This window comes from Geotrypetes seraphini, chromosome 19, assembly GCF_902459505.1.
Source record: "Geotrypetes seraphini chromosome 19, aGeoSer1.1, whole genome shotgun sequence".
Classification (NCBI taxonomy): Eukaryota; Metazoa; Chordata; class Amphibia; order Gymnophiona; family Dermophiidae; genus Geotrypetes; species Geotrypetes seraphini.
This window is the reverse complement of record NC_047102.1, coordinates 3613362-3633711: the sequence shown is the minus strand read 5'-3', so window position 1 is coordinate 3633711 and position 20350 is coordinate 3613362. Positions and strand designations below refer to the sequence as shown.

The 20350-nt window shown below is 46.7% G+C and overlaps 1 protein-coding gene across 7 annotated transcripts in view; it reads left to right on the top strand.

The window, feature by feature from the left end:
• The first annotated feature begins 6376 nt into the window (after nt 1–6376).
• ANO5 (anoctamin 5) overlaps nt 6377–20350 on the top strand; it is a 74060-nt gene continuing 60086 nt past the window's right edge. For 3 of the 7 annotated variants that reach the window (XM_033928038.1, XM_033928034.1, XM_033928032.1), the window contains exon 1: nt 6378–6571. In XM_033928038.1, coding sequence (XP_033783929.1) covers nt 6514–6571 — 58 coding nt within the window. In that variant the 5' untranslated portion in view covers nt 6378–6513. Of the gene's footprint in view, nt 6572–20350 lie in introns of all 7 variants that reach the window. The other 4 variants (XM_033928036.1, XM_033928037.1, XM_033928033.1 and 1 more) reach the window with 4 other exon arrangements.

Below are 20350 nucleotides of genomic sequence, written 5' to 3'. Positions count from 1 at the left end.
AGCATGTTTTGAACAATACACAACAGAATTTATAAAGGATCCTAGCTTCTACTAGTAGCCAGTGTAACTCCTTAAGATAGGGGTTGTGATCCTATCACTCTTTCAGTTTGAAAATTAGTCTTATGGCTTTGTTTTGAGGGGTTTTTTTTAGTATTGATTTGGGACAGTCTAAGAAAGTCACTTTGCAATAGACCAATAAAGACACGAATAGTGATTGCACCAGTAAACGGAATTGATGAAGTTCAAAATATTTTCTTAATCTTCTAAGTCTCCAAAAAAGACCAAATACTTTTTAATTAATATGGTAACAGAGAGAGATTGTTATCAAAATGTAATCCCAGAATCCTAATTATTGTAACCAGAGAGTAATCAATACTATTAATTGTTAACACTTTACTTCCCATTTTTGGATGATTTATTAAACATAGATTTGTTTTATCTTTATTTAATTTTAATTGGTATAAATCATCTCCTTATGTCTTGTTACCAGACATCCAGATTAGAGAATGACATGGGGACAAATTATTCTCTGCCAGTTCCCACAAAACTACTAACCAGAGCGAGACAAGCTGCTTCTCCTTACTCCAAACTGCTTGCTTTCCCTTCCCTTCCCTTCCCTTCCCTACCCTTCCCTTCCCCTTCCCACACACACTGTTCTCTGCCTTTTCCTTTTCATTGTTCTCAGGCTGAAAAAAAATCTCAGAATCTTTCAAAAGAGCCAATAGATGCTCTCTGCTCTTGGAAGGGGGGAGGAGTCCACATAGTGTGCATGACAGCCTCTCCGTTGCCATGACGTCAGAGATAATTGCAGCTCTTTGCTGAATTTCTGCACCCTGAAATATTGAGTGAACAGAGGAATCCCCCTCCTCACAACAGGTTTAGCAAGGGCAGCCTCCTTCCTCCCCTTCCCTCCTCACGCCTCCCTCTTCCACACTTCTCCTCCCTCCCTGCTCCAGTTCCCAGCTCTCTTTAAGGCTATGTCATTGTCCTCTGATTCTATTCGAACGGCCCCATTATGGGATTTGCAAGGGGAGCAGTGGCCCTGGGAGTCCCTCCAGCTGACCAATACCAGCAGCATGATGCACTCCAGAAGCAAAGTGATCGATATCCTGGAAGAGATGATAGCAGCCGAAAATGGTGAGAGCCGGTGGAAAGAATAGGGCCCATGTTTCCATGTCTGCCTCATGCACGGGAGGGCCTGAGATAGTTGCCAGGCATGGGTGTGACCTGTATACTCAGCATGTCTGGATTTTAGATGTCTCCAGTTGGATCCTGTAGGGGGGGTCTGCCTGTTACCTACTGATCTTTTTTGGGGGGGAGGGATCTGGTGACTGATGTTTTCCAGGCTGTGTCCATGCCTTGACTTGATGTCACAGCTGGCTGAAGTGCATGCTAGATGCCCACAGCATAACTCGATCTGTAGGCGTTTTAAGTTATGTGCAGTAACTGTGTATTTGGTACCAGCTGAGTGGATCTCCCAAGGGCTGATGTGGTGAGATTGTGGTAACACTCTAATCATGATCCTTTTTGCCACTGGGGACTTATGCTATGGAAAGGGTGGAGTGGGGTACTAGATGGGAAAAAACTCTTTCCCTACCCCACCAGTGCCCAGACCAAACCCGGACAGCCTCTCGGAGCTTTGCCTCTTTTGGAAAGTAAATTAGACTGTTCAAAATATATTATTGAGATTATTATCAAATAACAATTATAACATATATTTAAATAAGGAAATGACACATCAGCATCTCATGTGTAATAAACAAGTTTCAAGTTTTATTAGGATTTTATATACCGCCTATCAAGGTTATCTAAGCGGTTTTACAATCAGGTACTCAAGTAAACAAAGTCACATTAGAAAACTTGGCAGCTTACTGTCCTGCAGTGATGTTCAGTCCTTTCTCCTGCACCGGGTTTTTCACTTCCTATAAAACTCTAGTTACTTGTTCTGGTTTTTTGGTGTTTTTTTTATAACTGTCAATAGAGTTACCAAAAATATTTTCTCTTGAGCACTGCAGCCTTATGTTTTGATAATTCTTTGAATTATTTTTCTTGTAGAAAAAGATTTAAAACCTGCACTGTTTAAGAAATATATTTGAGGTTGAATTCATTATTTTAGCTTGAATGTTGTAAAATCCAATAAATTGCCTTGGTCTCTTGTATTATAAACCGCTGTGAATGTAATGGTTCTAGCGATATACAGTAAAAGTATTATTGTACTGTATGGAAGTATTATTGTACAGTACCTCGATAATCCTCTTTCCTGTAGAACAGCATACACAGACAGATTGTGAGCCCACCGGGACAGACAGGGAAAAATGCTTGAATACCTAAATTAATTCATGTAGAAACATAGAAACATAGAAATAGACGGCAGATAAGGGCCACGGCCCATCAAGTCTGCCCACTCCAATGACCCTCCCTATCTATCTTTGCGGATAGATCCCACATGTTTGTCCCATTTGGCCTTAAAATCTTGCACGCTTCTGGCCTCAATAACCTGAAGTGGAAGACTATTCCAGCGATCAACCACCCTTTCTGTGAAGAAGAACTTCCTAGTGTCACCGTGCAGTTTCCCGCCCCTGATTTTCCACTGATGTCCCCTTGTTGCCGCGGGACCCTTGAAAAAGAAGATATCCTCTTCTACTTCGATGCGACCCGTGAGGTACTTGAATGTCTCGATCATATCTCCCCTCTCTCTACGTTCCTCGAGTGAGTAGAGCTGCAACTTCCCTAACCGCTCCTCGTACGGGAGCTCCTTGAGTCCCGAGACCATCCTGGTGGCCATTCTCTGGACCGATTCCAGTCTCAGTACATCCTTGCGGTAATGTGGCTTCCAAAATTGTACACAGTACTCCAGGTGCGGTCTCACCATGGATCTATACAGTGGCATAATGACTTCCGGTTTACGGCTGACGAAACTCCTGCGTATGCAACCTATGATTTGCCTTGCTTTGGATGAAGCTTGCTCAACTTGATTTGCAGACTTCATGTCTTCCCTGACAATCACTCCTAAGTCTCTTTCTGCTTCAGTTTTTGTCAAGATCTCGCCATTTAGGGTGTAAAGTTTGCGTGGATTTCGGCTTCCCAGGTGCATGACTTTGCATTTTTTGGCATTGAAACTGAGCTGCCAGGACCTAGACCAGTGCTCCAGTAGAAGTAGGTCATGCATCATGTCATCTGCCATTGAATTATTGTCTGTTGTGCTCTTGTTCACTACATTGCTTAGCTTGGCATCATCGGCGAATAAAGTTATTCTTCCTCGGAGCCCTTCTGTCAAGTCTCCTATGTAGATGTTGAACAAGATCGGGCCCAGGACGGAGCCCTGTGGCACTCCACTTATCACCTCTGACATTTCGGAGGGGGTGCCATTCACCACTACCCTCTGAAGCCTACCTCCAAGCCAGTTCCCAACCCAATTTGTCAATGTGTCGCCCAGACCTAAAGAACTCATCTTGCTTAGCAACCTGCGGTGTGGTACGCTATCAAATGCGTATGTAAACCATGTATGCGAATGTAAACCATTCTGAGCTCCCCTGAGAGAACAGTATAGAAAATGGAATAAATAAATTCCTTATGGACGTGTTCTATACCCAAACTTGTGAGCTGTATTGCAGAAGGAATCAATAAGTTTTTATCAGCTCCACCTCCTTGTATCCCTAGGCAGTGCCCTCTTTCTTCAGTCCGTACCAAAGCAAGCGATAACCCTTAAAAGAAGAAATGGCAACAAGGAGGACCCTCTAGCATTTCCCAATGCTCTGTTATCATCTTGGTCATCTCTGGGCGTGAAGGGAAGCACATGGATTATGATTTGGTACTGCTTAACAGTGACAGCTGGGCAGTAGAAACCTGCGGGGACTCTAAAACCAACTACTGCAGAGAAACTGTAATGACCTAGTTAAATCTGATGGTTTAAAAAGTCTTCCCATCTCTGGCTCCTCTCCCTGGTCTAGGGATGGCACATACTCCTGGCTATCTGCCCCAAACTAAGACCCAGAATCCTTAAAGGAGGATGCTTTTTTGGAGAGCAGTGGAATTGTATCTGACCCCCAAATTGTCCCAGTCCCTTTCTGACTGGACCTTCAGGTCCTTCAACCCTACAGGCTGACTCGGGCCTCATTCTGTAGCAACCACTCTGAGCCCTAACAGGCTGTGCAAACAACCCTTTATATTTCTGGTAAGCTGCATACATCAAATCAAAGACCTGACCTGAATCCTCCAGGGATCTGTGTCACTCTACCATATTCCTCCTGCCAGGGTCAGTGTTTTGTGTGTGTGTGTGTGTGGGGGGGGGGCAATTTCCTCTTAAAGAGCTCCAGCTGGAACTTATGACCCTTATCTCAGAGCATTCTGCGACTCTGGACCTGAGGAGGGATCAGAGGGGGCTAAGTCCATGGCTCCCACCAACCTCGCATGCCCCATGGCATGCAATACACGAACGCCTCTGAGGTGACCATTCAGCACAAACCTGGCATAATATAGGGGTCAAACCACCTGAGTCCATTACAATTGATTTAAATCAAAATCAAGGTGTTTTGAGGCAAAGAGGCTTTTAAAATAAAATCAGTAAATCCAAGATGGCTGCCATGGCAGAATTTTGGTGCTAAAAAAAAACCCGTGGGAGCAAAATCAAAGAACCAAAAAATTGTCAAAATAGGGTTATAGAGAAGGGGACCCTTGGGACAACCCCAGAAACCTTTAGTTTTGCGAAATTCAGACCCACCTCGATTAGGCTCACCAGATGTCCGGGAAAACCCGGACGTGTCCTCTTTTTTGAGGACTGTCGGGCTTCCCGGATGGTCTTCCCCAAACCCGGCAGTTTGTCTGTGTTTTGGACAGGCCCAATGAGTTCCGGCCACATCTGGAGGGCCTCTGAGCATGCGTGGATGACGTCACGCACCTTCGTGCATGCTCCAGGTCCTCCAGACGCTGCTGGAGCTCGTTGGGGAAGAGAGGAGGCTTTGTGGGGGCGGGGCTGGAGGTAGAATGGGGCGGGATCATGTGTCCGGGTTTTGCAGAAGAAAATATGGTAACCTAACCTTGATGTCTCCCATCGACAGTAACGATCTGTATTCAAAGAAATGCCATGTGATGTGCCTGCATCAGCGTCTCACTATAGCTGAAACTGGAGGATGATTTTCTGCCTCAGGTAAGCAAGGATGGCTCCAGCAGATTTTCTCTTTGGGCTGCCATAGAAATCCTTGACCCCACCCGCTCCATGATTCTTCGGGGGAGGGATGCAGCCAACCACCGCAAAGCCTCCCAGCCATTTACGGGCTCAAATCAGCTTGCGCTCCAGCACCTTACTCTGCAGGGGCAAGCACCGCTCCCAGGGGATCTTTACCTGAGCTCTGGGGTGTTAAAGCAGGGTGGCCTTCCTGGCTCCAGCCCCAGACGTCTGAATCCTCTCCCAGGCACAGCTGTCTCAGGACTACTGGGAACTTTGCACAGGGAAGCCTTGCAAAAAAGATTGGATTTAATCCTAAAACAAGAAATCCAGTGCAGAGGAAAAGACACTTTCCAACTCGCTTGCAGAATTTAAGACTGAAGAGAGAGGCGGAGCTGAGAAAAATGATTGATGGGTTATAGAGCCCCTATGTAAGGAATCACATGCTGATTGCACAGGAAATAAACTTTAAAGAGGGAATTAATTTTTAGAGTTGTGTAAAAAAGGATGAACCAAGGACAGTCAGTGTGGGGCTGGATTTGCACTCTTCCCAGATAGCTTCTTTGCTGCAATCATTAGGCTAAGATATTCATTAGTGATTTTCAGGGTAACATTAGCTTCATTTTTGTTCCCAGTGTATAGAGAAACAACATACTTTCCAGAGGTTGTGGGATCAAATCCCAACCCCAGCGCTGCTCCTTGTAACCCTGGGCCAGTCACTTATTCCTCCATTTTCCCAGGTACAAAACAAGGCCCTGCATACAATATGTAAACAGCTTTGTTTGTGACCACAGAAAGGTAGGCCATGAAATCCCATCCTCTTCCCCTGGGCTGAGCTTCAGTGCCCAGCTCAGTCTTTTATGGAGTTTCCAGTTTGCACAATAGGGGAAGAAAAGCATTTCGGTTTCTCTGCTTCCCCTGTGGTTAGAAAGAGTTTGTCCTGCCTATTTCATTTCTTTTCCCCTTTTGGGAAATGTGAATCTCTGCAATTTGCAAAAAGAGAGGAGGAGGAGGAGGTGCATTTCTAGTGATCCATATTCAGATTTATCTCATTCATTTCAGGAATATTTGTTTCTTCAGACATCAGGAGCATAAGTCCACTCTCCCCAGCCCGATCCAGTTCCCTGCAGCCCCCTGGTGCCGTTTCAGATGCCACTTTTAGCCCGGGCGGCTTCCCTCCTCCCCTTCCCCCCTCCTCTCTCCTCCCTCTTCCACGTTTCTCCTCCCTCCCCGCTCCACTTGCCAGCTCTCCTTAAGGCTCAGCCTTTCTCCTCCGACGTGAAGCGAGCGGCCCCAGGGTGGGATCTGAACGGGGAGCAGCGGCCCTGGGGCCCCCTCAGAGCACCACGATGCACTCCAGGAGCAAGGCGAGCGACACCCTGATAGAGATGACAGCGGCCGGGGACGGTGAGAGCCGGGGGAAGGAAGAGGGCCCAGGTCTCCATGCCTGCCTCATGCACGGGAGGGGGGGCTGGGGCGGCTGCCGGGCATGGGTGGGACGTCTGCATTTTAGATGGATCCTGCAGGGGGAGGGGGCTGCCTGTCACCTACTGATCTTTGGGGGGGAGGGAGGGGGGGTTTGGTGACCGATCTTTTCCAGGCAATGACTGTGCCTTGATGTCACTCCCGGCAAAGCTGGGCTGAAGTGGCTGCTGGACGTCGATCTGAAGGCGTCTAAGTGGATGGTGGTGACACCCTAATCCTGCTTCTTTTTGTCTTGCTTTGGAAAGCGTAGAATGGGGTACTAGAGGGGGGAAACTCCCTTTCCTTACCCCACCGGTTTCCTCTTTTGGAAAGGAAATTAGGAGCTTGTTTTTGGTCCTTTTCACTTCTTAGAAAGCTGTAAAGTTACTTCTTCTGTTTGTTTTTAACTGCTTAAATTGAGTTACCCAAAATATTTTCCCTTGAGCACTGCGGCTTTGTTTTGATAACTCTTTGAATTATTCTTCCTGTAGAAAAGATTTAAAAAGTGCATTGTGGAAGAAATATATTTGAGGTTGAATGTTGTAAGATCCCAGAAAGGGCCTTTGGTCTCTTGTGTGAACGGGATGGTTCTAGCTTTCTATAAGTCTCATCGTATATACGTTATAGAAGGAATTCATTTGCAATGATGCATCCTGAGTTGTGTAAGAAAGGATGAACCAAGGACAGTCAGTGAGGGGCTGGATTTGCACTCTTTGCTTAAATCATTGGGCTAAGACAGTGTTCTTCAACCACCGGTCCATGGACCAGTGCCGGTCCACAGAAATTTCCTGCCGGTCCACAGGGCCAGCACGTGCATCAGGCCCAAAACAGTGTTCTTCAACCTCCGGTCTACGGTGCGATCGATGCGGCGTTATCTTCGAGCCAGCTCCCTCTTCCTAACTGATTCAGTGCACAAAGCCACAGGCAGTGGCTCCTTCTACGGGCATCCTGCGCCTGAACCGAAAGCCTTCTCTCTGACGTTGCAACGTCAGAGGGAAGGCTTCCAGATGAGGCAAGGGACGCGCAAGGTGCAATTAGTACTATTATAGGGCGGGGTCTGGGGTGGAGATTGAGTAGAGATGGGCGGGGTCTGGCCCACGACTTAGGCCAGTGTTCTTCAACCGCCGGTCCACAGAATAATTCTTTTATTTCTGCCGGTCCATAGGTGTAAAAAGGTTGAAAAAACACTGGGCTAAGAGATTCATTATTGAGTTTCAGGGTAACATTAGCTTTATTTTTAGTCCCAAATGTGTGGAGAAACATACTTCATGCTGGGATCGAAATGCCAGCGCTGCTCCATGTAACCCTGGGCCAGTCACTTAATCCTCCGTTGTCCCAGGTCCAAAACAAAAACCTACATACAATGGTGTAACCACAAAAAGATGTCCTATTCCCTTCCCCCAATAGTATAGTAATGGGGGGAGGCAGGCACCTGTCCTCCTGTCTGCCCTCCCCCCCCTGCCATGTGTGCACACCGCTTCCCTTCCCCCACACTTCTGTAATGTTCCTGGCACAAGCAGGAACTCCCAACTTGCTGTCACGCCAGTATCACCTCTTCCTCTAACATCACTTCCTGGACCCGCACCTAGGAAGTGATGTCAGAGGGCAATGCCAGCGCTGGTGTGACAGCAGGTTGGGAGTTGCTTCTCGCACCAGGAATGTTACAGAAGCACAGAGGAAGGGAAAGGGCAGGAGGAGGCAGGTGGGGGAGGGGGCACCTCTCACCCTCTCTACACCACTCTTTCCCCCTTTATGAATATTTGTCTTGGATGCCTTCAAAAGCAGTCAGCTGTGCCCTTCAAAGACTGGATATGATGAGACCATCCCTTCAATTAAAATGGGGTGCACGAAAAATAAAGCCCCTCTTTTACAAAGTCACACTAGTGGCTGTTGCATAGCAAAAGCCCCAAAGCCCTTTAAATCCCTATGGGTTTGGGGGCAGTTACTAGCCTTTCCCTGATCACTTATTGATGAGATCTTCAAAATCGCTGATCTGGATAATGGCACCGTATATCTTCGAGGCTCCTTTTAACACCTAACTCCTTTTATCCTCTGCATCCTTAACCCTATATGTCATGCCTGTCTGTCTACGGTAGATTGTAAGCTCTTCTGAGCAGGAACTGTCTATTAATTGTCTAAATGCGTGCCTTTCAGCGCTATTTAAGTGATGCGTAGCACCGTAGTAATTCTGTCTGAATTTCCAGTGGCTTTCTCTGCAGGTGGTGCTGCTGGAAATGAATCATGCCCGGGTGGAGAGAGGGAGGATCATGGGAGTTCTGCCTAACTCGGGGGGGGGGGGGGGGGGAGGGGAGGCCCCTTCGTTAAAGAGGGCTACGGCCTACTGTGCATTTAGCATTATGCAGTTTTGCAGTATTTTGCCAGTTTCCACATGCTAACATGCTAGCTGTTTTTCAAAAAAAATATTTTTGGAGGGGGTGTTCCATGGGTGGAGAATGGATGCAGGAGCGTTAGCCGGCATGCTCACATTAGTGTGAGCTGATTGGCTAACACATGGAGTTAACATGGGAGCAAGGGGAGCGTCAATAGGCGGCGCCAAACCTTCGGTGCCAGTGGGCGCTCTACCAGTATCTAAGTTAATTTTTAAAATTTATAGACCGCTTAAATCTAGGCGGTGTACATAGCAAACAAACAATAAAGTAACAAGAGGTACAGTAATAGTGACCCGCTGTTAAAGTCCTATCTTAAATGTAGAACCTCTCTCTATCATTGAAACCATGGGCTGTCCCTCCCCCATAACAGCAGCCCCGCTTGACTCTTGTTGAGCTCATTATAGGCTCATATCGGCCTCGTCATTGCCTTTGAAAGATGTTGTGTAAGAAACCCGAATGATTCGTTCTCTGGCTGCATTGTAGAGTGGATAGTCATAGTAAAGACTCCTGACCAAGAGCAGTTGTCCACTCCGGGAAAGGTGTGTCAGAGCCTGCCTGATTCACATTTCTAGTCCTGCTAGAGATGAACGTCTGCACTTTTACTAAAAATCAGTAACCTGCAAAAATATTTCCTTTTGTGTCTAGAACAGAATCAAGTTTATTTTTATTTTGATATGAAACATAGAAATAGACGGCAGATAAGGGCCACGGCCCATCCAGTCTGCCCACCCTAGTTACCCTCCCCTACCTTTACCCTGTGAATAGATCCCACGTGTCGATCCCATTTGGCCTTAAAATCAGGCACGCTACTGGCCTCAATCACCTGAAGTGGAAGACTATTCCAGCCATCAACCACCCTTTCAGTGAAAAAGAATTTCCTGGTGTCCCTGTGCAGTTTCCCGCCCCTGATTTTCCACGGATGCTCCCTAGTTGCCGTGGGACCCTTGAGAAGGAAGATATCTTCTTCCACCTCGATACGGCCCGTGAGATACTTGAACATCTCGATCATGTCTCCCCTCTCTGCGCTCCTCGAGCGAGTATAGCTGTAATTTATCTAGCCTTTCCTCGTACAGGAAATCCTTGAGACCCGCGATCATACGGGTGGCCATTCTCTGGACCGACTCTAGTCTCAGCACATCCTTTCGGTAATGCGGCCTCCAGAATTGCATACAGTACTCCAGGTGTGGTCTCACCATGGATCTATACAATGGCATAATGACTTCAGGCTTACGGCTGACGAAACTCCTGCGTATGCAACCTATGATTTGCCTAGCAGTCTAGGCCGTGTACAGACGTATAAATTCAAAAGCAAATCAAACAAGGATGAAAGCTAATTGTACAGAGGGCCAAACATATACTGACAGTGTACAGAGACGTGGTACGAGAGGTGGGGAGGAGAAACTGCCATCAGCAGTGCAGCTCTGTGATTTGTGTTAGGTGAAGGGCGCAGTTTATGAAAGAAGGCCTCTCGGGGCCAGATTCTGAAAGAAGTAGCTGAAAGCAAGGTGCCAACTAAGGGCCTCTTCTATTAAACTGAGCTAGCAGTTTCTAGGGCGGGGAGCCGCGCTGAATGGCCCGCGCTGCTCCCGACGCTCATAGAGTTCCTATGAGCGTCGGGACCAGCGCGGGCCATTCAGCGTGGCTCTCTGTGCTAAAAACTGCTAGCGCAGTTTAATAGAAGACGGGGTAAGTCAAAACACACGGGGAAAACTCTGTTTATCAAACAGATGAAGGGGGAAAATAATACTGATGGTATCAATAAATTGATCCGCAAGAACCTGCTGAACCCCCTTTCAATACAAAAAATTCAACTTCTCATCCAGTGATTGTGAATTTGTGAAAGTTCTATGCTCAGAGACCTAGAGACCGGTTGGGGATGAATTCCCAGTTTTAAGCCTCAACATCCAATCACCGCATGGAACAATTTTTCGTTGCTCTGTGTTACTCTTGAATTTAATCTTCAAGTCGATATATAAAACTTATCTTAAAGCGGTTTCTGGGTCCCAAACTTGAAATAGTTGCATTATTGAGGTCTTTGAGACCAGCGCCTAAGGTAAATTTTTTTAAATTGGTGCAACAATTGGTTGCGCCATTAAAAAAAACAATTAAACAGTCGTTAAAAAAAAATTAGGCACCGCTGGCTGGCCTCGGCACCTGGTGATGCCAAAGCACAGAAGCAGCCATGTTTAGGGACGCCACTGGCCGCGATTCTGCAAGAACCCTAGATACCTGAAATGTAGGCCTGAAAAACCCTGGTCTATATTTCTGCCGCCTAGGGTCCTTAGTGGGCGTAATTCTGTAAGTGATACTCGTCCTTGATTGGCACATAGCAAGCGCCTTGTTTTGAAGGCGCCTGCGCAGCGGACGCCTCTTACTGAATCAGCCCCTCTGTCAGAATCCCTCATCCATACATCTGCTTGTATATTTTACCAGCATGCTAATTTCAGGGAAGCCGCTCAAGAAATATAAATATAAGTACTTATGAATCTACTTGCTCTAGGATGGATATTTCTTCTTGCTATGAATGTTCTGTAGCGTAATTGAGTTTCTATAAGGCAGACGGCGGTTTGTTTTATTCCACTGTATTACGTCTGGCGTTTCCCATTATCTATCTCTGTAAAGGATCTTTATATTTTTGACTTCATCTGTGCACTTTTCTTCTATAAAATATTCCATTTTCAAGGTGGAAAGTTTGATGCACCATCCCAGTCTGCAAAATGATTGGCAGTGGTCCCAGTAAGTTGCTTCAGCTGGACTGGTGAAAAGACATGACTCCTTTCTGGGCATGTCAGACTCCCAGCTGTAGCAAGGCCCTTAGGTGTGTTAGACCTTGTTCCTAGGTGAAAGGGTACAAATGCCTCATGTATGGGTGATGTTTTGTCTGTCCAAAAATAGTAAAAGAGCAAAGCCTTGCAGAAAGTCCAAAACCACAAAAGAGCAAGGTAAATAAGAAGACCCTTTGCCTGGTGATATATCTCCGATATACCGAGAACCCTTTAAAAAAATCTTTAGATCACTTACGCAGGGTTTTACTAACCGGTGGTAGAGGTTTCTACAGTGGGCTTTTGAGCTAAATTATACGTGGAGTTAATGCAGTGAATGCTATCAGGTTTATTACAAGCATCAAACATGAAATGTAAAAGCGATTAAAACAAATGATGATAATAAAAACATATAAAATACTAATAGTGTCTAATAAATAAAGGTCCAGAAGGCAAAGATGTGACCAACAGAGGCAGAGTGTTGCTGGTCTGAGAAGTGTTAATGTCACAATGGTCCTGGGATGCAGAGAGCCAAATGTCAAAGTTCTCTGTAGTGGTATAAGGATGCAGTATAGATAGGACCCTATAAGGTCCGTGTTTCGGCGTATCAGGGTGCCTTCATCAGGGGTCCTTGATGAGATGCGAAACATGCACAGCACGTCTTAAATTGGTGAAATGCCACAAAAGTCTAGTACAAGCCTGTAATAATGGCATAGGCACGGTATATCCGAACACTGCGAATTGAAAACTTGCTGTCTATCGCCAAAACGTAACCAAAGGAGTTGGGTGAAGAGGTGTGTTTTAATTGCTTCTCTAAAGTTGAGGAGTCCTTTAAGGCATCTGATCTGTGCGGGCAGTTGATTCCAGTGATAAAGTGGGAGTAGGAATGTGGTTTGGCGGTTGGCAGTTGAAGGGCATGACCGGAGGGCGTTTTGAGGTGTATTTCATCCTGGGAGCAGAGGGACCTGTTCGGCATGTTCGAAGGAAGCTTAGTCTTCATGTAGTCTGGTGCCAAGTCGTGTAAGGTTTTGAATGCTAGCATCAGGCCCTTGAAGACACAACATTTGGCTACCGGTAGCCAGTGAACCAACGACAGAGCCTGGGAGACAGGGTCACAGGTAAGGAGGTTTTTTAGAAGTCCGATTGCCGCGTTTTATACCCGCTGAAGATGTTGAATGTTCTTCGCCGTCATAGTTCCTTATTTTTCAGAGTTGACGTAGGTAGCAAAATGAGGAAGACACCACCTGAGAGATATAGTTGGAAAGGTAGGCGTTCAGGAGTATCCCTAGGCTGCGTGCTTGGTCCTTTGCAGTTATGGTAGTCAAGTCCCAGCGTAGCGAGGGACAGGCGTGGTTACAGTGTTCTTTGCGGATCCAAAAGAGTTCCGTTTTAGAGGCTTTTAGTTGCAGTTTGTTGATGGCCATCCAGTTTTTGATTTCCAAGAGGCATTTTAGGAGTTTCACAAGCTGGGCATCGCGGGTTTCTCCTAGTGGTAGGTAGAGTTGGATGTCATCCTCGAAGGAGTGAATCTGTATTTGGTATTTGTGGGCTGTGTCTAGGACTGGTCTAATGTAGAGATTGAATAATAGGGAGGATAGTAGAGCCCCCTTTGGAAGACCGTATTTGTTCGATTTCGATAGCGCATCATTGAGCAGTACACTTTGGGGTCTATTATTCAGGAAGGAGGCAAACCCTCCTAATGCAGTGTCTCGGAGTCCAATTTCAGAGAGCTGCACAACGGGAATATCAACACATCGTTCAAAAGAACAGAAAAACAAAACCGCATCCAAAATACAAATGTACATGTACTTCTTACAACATACAATTTCTGTGCAGTCAGGGCTTTGCCTCTCATGTGATGGCTTAGTAAAATGTCAATGCATGGTACTGCAGTGTGTCCATTGCTTCATTGGTTTTTTGATAGTGTTTAAAAATAAACAACTTGAGTATTATGAAATGGAAAGTAAGGGTTTCCAGTTTGGAGCCAAGCCCAACTTCTTGACCGAGCACTGTCTGTGCATAAAATGGCAACCAGTTATGTGTTTCCTATGGCTCTGTAACTGCCAAGTCACAGAATCTCAGATACAGTCATTCACTGCAGAGTGAGAAGAGAATCCAAAGCTTGGGATGTGTTTGCTTTGCTCAGATGTGCCGGAGCCATACTGTGGCATCACGACCCTTGAGGAGCGATGCAATGTAGGGAAGGCAAGATTTTAACAAGTAAATCATTACTGGCAACTGCCACAAGAAGAGTCTGGATACCTAAAGTAATTTTCATCCCCTGAGGAAAAGCTTATCACCTCAGTGTGTAGAGAGTATATTATTTATACAGCCATAAACTCAAGGCTTGCTTTAGGGCTGGATTGTAAACACAAACTTCAGATAAGGTGATTGTAAAGGTTACCATAACTTTTATATAGTCCACATGATTTACATGTCTTAGCTAGTAGGTAATGTTGAGGGAGAAACCACAGAATAATGATTTTAGCGCTTGGACATTTTCTACGTAAACTGAGAAAAAACACTTGTGTGAACTCCTTTATCTGTTTAGCACAGTTACTTACCGTAACAGGTGTTATCCAGGGACAGCAGGCAGATATTCTTGACTGATGGGTGACGGCACCGACGGAGCCCCGGTACGGACAATTTTAGAGTGATTGCACTCTAAGAACTTTAGAAAGTTCTAGCTAGGCCGCACCGCGCGTGCGCGAGTGCCTTCCCGCCCGACAGAGGCGCGCGGTCCCCAGTTAGGATAAGCCAGCTAAGAAGCCAACCCGGGGAGGTGGGAGGGACGCAAGAATATCTGCCTGCTGTCCCTGGATAACACCTGTTACGGTAAGTAACTGTGCTTTATCCCAGGACAAGCAGGCAGCATATTCTTGACTGATGGGTGACCTCCAAGCTAACAAAAAGAGGGATGGAGGGAAGGTTGGCCATTAGGAGAATAAATTTTGTAAAACAGATTGGCCGAAGTGTCCATCCCGTCTGGAGAACGCATCCAGACAGTAGTGAGATGTGAAAGTATGAACTGAGGACCAAGTAGCAGCCTTGCAGATTTCCTCAATAGGAGTGGAACGGAGGAAAGCTACAGATGCTGCCATAGCTCTAATTTTGTGGCCCGTGACAGAACCCTCCAGTGTCAGGCCCGACTGAGCATAACAAAAAGAAACGCAAGCAGCAAGCCAATTGGACAGAGTGCGTTTAGATACAGGATGACCCGACTTGTTAGGATCAAAGGACAAAAACAGTTGAGGAGATGATCTGTGAGGTTTGGTGCGATCAAGATAGTAAGCCAGAGCACGTTTACAATCCAAGGTATGCAAAGCCTGTTCACCTGGATTAGAATGAGGCTTTGGGAAAAAAACAGGAAGAACGATGGATTGATTAAGGTGAAACTCAGACACAACCTTAGGAAGGAATTTTGGATGTGTACGAAGGACAACCTTATCATGGTGAAAAACAGTGAAAGGTGGATCAGCCACCAGTGCATGGAGCTCACTGACCCTCCTGGCAGAAGTGAGCGCTATCAGAAAGACCACTTTCCAAGTTAGAAATTTAAAATGCGTTGTGGCCAGAGGCTCGAAAGGAGGCTTCATTAACGCAGAAAGAACCACGTTAAGATCCCATACAACAGGAGGGGCCTTAAGAGGTGGTTTTACATTGAAAAGGCCTTTCATGAACCTTGAGACTAGGGGATGAGCTGAGAGGGGTTTACCATGGATCGGCTCATGAAAAGCTGCAATGGCACTAAGGTGGACCCTTATCGAAGAGGATTTAAGACCAGAGTCAGATAAAGACAAAAGATAGTCCAATACCAATCCCACTGCTGTAGATATGGGATCATGGTGATGTAACAGGCACCAGGAAGAAAACCGAGACCACTTCTGCTGGTAACATTGAAGAGTAGACGGTTTCCTGGAGGCATCAATAATAGAACGGACAGGCTGAGAAAGGAGAGCATGAGGTGCAGTCAGCCCGAGAGATACCAAGCTGTCAGGTGCAGAGACTGTAAGTTGGGATGAAGAAGCGTTTGCTGATTCTGTGTAAGTAGTGAAGGAAACAGAGGAAGAGGTATGGGTTCCCTGGAACTGAGTTGAAGTAGAAGGGAAAACCAATGCTGTCTGGGCCACCGTGGAGCGATGAGGATCATGGTGGCTTGTTCCCTCTTGAGCTTGAATAAGGTGCGCAGCATGAGCGGAAGAGGAGGGAATGCATAAAGGAAGAGATTGGTCCAATCCAGAAGAAATGCATCGGGTTCCAGACGGTGAGGAGAGTAAAGTCTGGAGCAAAACAGGGGCAGTTGATGGTTGTGGGGAGCTGCAAAAAGATCCACCTGAGGAGTGCCCCATTGAGAGAAAATGAACTGAAGAGTCGAGGGGTCGAGAGTCCATTCGTGAGGTTGAAGAATTCTGCTGAGATTGTCTGCTAAGCAATTCTGCTCCCCTTGGATGTAGACTGCTTTCAGGAATAGGTGACGAGCAGTCGCCCATGTCCAAATCCTTTGAGCTTCCTGACATAAAGGACGGGATCCCGTCCCTCCTTGTTTGTTGATGTAATACATTGCAACTTGGTTGTCTGTGCAAATGAGAAGAACCTGAGGAAAGAGGAGATGTTGAAAAGCTTTGAGGGCGTAAAATATCGCTCTGAGTTCCAGGAAATTGATGTGGTGCTTCTTTTCCTGGGTGGTCCAAAACCCCTGAGTTTGGAACTCGTTCAAGTGAGCTCCCCATGCATAGGGGGAGGAATCTGTGGTGATGACTAGTTGATGAGGAGGTAGATGGAACAGTAGACCTCTGGATAGATTTGATGAGTTCAACCACCAAAGAAGCGACTGTCGAAGAGACGAGGTCACAGATATGTGTTGTGAACAAGGATCCGTCGCTTGTGACCACTGAGTCGCTAGGGTCCATTGAGGAGTACGCAGGTGGAGACGTGCAAAGGGGGTGACATGCACTGTGGATGCCATGTGCCCCAAAAGTACCATCATTTGATTTGCTGAAATGGAAGTTTTCTGGAATACCTGCTGACAGAGATGAAGGATGGTGTGAAGGCGGTTTGGAGGAAGAAACGCCCTCATCTGAACAGTATCCAGAATGGCTCCAATGAATTGAAGTCGCTGAGTTGGAATGAGGTGTGACTTGGGTAGATTGATCTCGAACCCCAACAGTCGAAGGAAGGAAATTGTCTGATTGGTGGCTATGTGAACGGACTGAGGAGAAAGAGCCTTGATGAGCCAGTCGTCCAGATAAGGGAAGACTTGAAAATTGTGGGAGCGGAGATAAGCTGCGACCACAATCAGACATTTGGTGAATACCCTGGGAGAGGAGGCTAAGCCGAAGGGTAGCACCTTGTATTGGTAATGATGTTGGTTGACAAGAAAGCGAAGGTATTGTCTGGACATCAGATGAATTGGAATGTGAGTATACGCCTCCTTTAGATCGAGGGAACATAGCCAGTCTTCCTGAGAGAGAAGAGGGTATAGGGTGGCAAGAGATAACATCTTGAACTTCTCCTTGACCAGACATTTGTTGAGATCTCTGAGATCTAATATTGGTCTGAGATCTCCGGTTTTTTTGGGTACAAGAAAGTACCGGGAATAAAATCCCAGGCCTTGCTGGTCTAGAGGAACTGGTTCGATGGCATTGAGAAGGAGGAGGGATTGAACCTCCTGACCGAGAAGGAGGGACTGAGCCTTGTTGGAAGCAGACTCTTTTGGTAGACTTAACGGTGGAGGAGTCTGAAAGTTCAGGGCATATCCGTGAGCGATGATAGCAAGTACCCACTGGTCGGAGGTAATTGCTTCCCATCGAGACAGAAAAACCTGGAGTCGACCTCCTATGGGCTGAGTTTGAAGGCATGAGGGAGGAAGACTGGCAATGTTCTCGAGAAGAGAGTCAAAAGGGCTGTGTAGACTTAGGTTGAACAGCCGGTTTTACAGCAGGCTGTTGTTGTTGACGAGCCTGTTGCTGCTGTTGACGCTGCCTGCGAGGTTGAGGAGGATGAGTCTGAGCTGGGCGAGCAGAAAACCTTCTTTGATAAGAAGGTTGTTGCCTGAATGGACGAGGAGGAGGAGGTTTCTTCTTGTTTTTCAACAAGGTGTCCCACCTAGTCTCATGCGCGGAGAGCTTTTGTGTGGCGGTATCCATGGACTCCCCAAACAGCTCATCTCCAAGACAAGGCGCATTGGCCAGTCGGTCTTGATGGTTTACATCCAGTTCTGAGACCCGTAGCCATGCCAACCTTCTCATTGCTACAGAAATAGCAGTGGCCCGTGACGTCAGTTCAAAAGTATCATAAATGGAACGGACCATAAACTTCCTTAGTTGCAAAAGACTAGAAGTACATTGCTGAAAAGCAGGAAGTTTACAGTCCGGAATGTACTTTTGAAAAGAGGTCACCTGTTGAATGAGATGCTTCAGGTAAAACGAGAAGTGGAATGCGTAATTACCTGAACGGTTGGCCAGCATGGCGTTTTGGTAAAGGCGCTTTCCAAATTTATCCATGGCCTTTCCTTCTCTGCCAGGAGGAACAGAGGCGTAAACACTGGCACCTACAGACTTCTTCAGGGTTGATTCCACCAACAAGGATTCATGGGGAAGTTGTTGCTTGTCGAATCCTGGAATTGGAATGACTTTATAAAGAGATTCCAATTTTCTTGGGGCTCCCGGGATGGTTAAGGGAGTTTCCAAGTTCTTATAGAAAGTTTCCCTCAAGATATCATGGAGGGGCAACTTTAAGAACTCCTTAGGAGGATGATCAAAGTCCAAGGCATCTAAGAATGCCTTGGACTTTTTAGAATCAGACTCCAAAGGAATTGAAAGGGTGTCTGACATTTCCCTTAAAAATTTGGTAAAGGAGGAGTGCTCTGGCTTAGTAGCAGGGTCTTGCACAGATAGATCCTCCTCTTCAGATGAATAATCTTCCTCGGTACCAAGGTGATCATCCGAGTCATCCCACAAGTCAGGGTCCCGTACCGATTGGAGACGGCCCTGAGAAAGTGGAGTCGAGGTGCCAACATGTTTAGTCTTGCGTACCGATTTCCCCGAACGGTTGGAGACGGTACCAGGGGAGTGTAGAACGGTACGGGGCTCAGAGAACGGTACCGGTTCAGAAGTGTCCGGAGCAGAACGTCGTTTCGGCTCCGCTGATAGAATAGGCATGGACATGGATTTGTGCGGTGCCGACAAAGTCGATGTCAATAAAAGGGGTTGATCGACGGTCGGCACCGAAGGCTCACTGGGTACCGACACTGGAGGATTCGGTGTCAACAGAGCCGGGAGCAATTGTTGTAGTTGCTGTTTAAGCTGGACCTGGAGGATAGAGGCAATGCGCTCATCCAACGTAGGTCCCGATTGCACCGGTACCGGTCTTTTCTTGCTCGGTACCTTCGGTGCCGCTCGACGCTCGGGTGAAGTCGATGCCGATGACGAGGCAGTGACTTCAATGGGAGCGGAGCGTTTACGGGGCCGGCGCTCAGTCTGCAGGACTTGGCTCACTGCATGCTCGACTGGTGGCCCTAGGACAGTAGGGGAAGGCTTCTTAGCCGGCTTACCTACAGGGATCGACGTCGGCGATGTATCTGTCGGTGCCGAGACAGTTGGTGTCGATTTGGAGGAAGTTGCCGATGTCGATACTGGTGCAACTTCCATGTCGGTGCCGAACAGAATTCGTTGTTGAATTTGTCGGTTTTTTAAAGTTCTTTTTTGTAAAGAACTACAGCGGGTGCAGGTGTCAGCCCTATGGTCCGGACCCAGACACTGAAGGCACCACTTGTGCGGGTCGGAGAGAGATATAGGGCGCGCACACCGCTGACACTTTTTGAAACCCGGTGACGGGGGCATGAAGGGAAAAACCGCTGTAGCAAAATCGAAGCCGGAGGCTTCGATGGTGCCAACAGGCCCCGCCGGGGTAGTCAATAAAAAGTGAAAAAAAAAAATAAAACAATTTTTTTTTTTTTTTTTTTTACAAACGGTAAAAGAACAAGAAAGAAATAAAATGAAGAGAAAAATACGCGCGAGCGGGAAGGCAAGTGAACAGTTTAGGAAAAAACTTCCAACAGCCGTTGGAAACACGCGTCTTCTTAGCTCCGCGGAATTAAGAAAACTGGGGACCGCGCGCCTCTGTCGGGCGGGAAGGCACTCGCGCACGCGCGGTGCGGCCTAGCTAGAACTTTCTAAAGTTCTTAGAGTGCAATCACTCTAAAATTGTCCGTACCGGGGCTCCGTCGGTGCCGTCACCCATCAGTCAAGAATATGCTGCCTGCTTGTCCTGGGATAATGCTCTGTTTTCTGAAAGTTGTGTGTTGCGCCCTGTTAACCTTGAAGAAGGGATGGAAAAATGAATTCCCACAGGAACAGGGAAAAATTTGTCCCCGTGTCATTCTTTATTCTGAATCCATTTGTACAGTGCCACGAAGACATTTAAAAAGTGGTGGCAAAGAGGAGAGAACTATAAGTGCTGCCATCTGAGAGTGAGGTGAACCACAGTTTTAAATCACAGACTGAGGATATATCCAAGCTCCGAAAATAGAGAGGGGAGAGAAATAATTTCATGGTATTTCTGTTTGACTG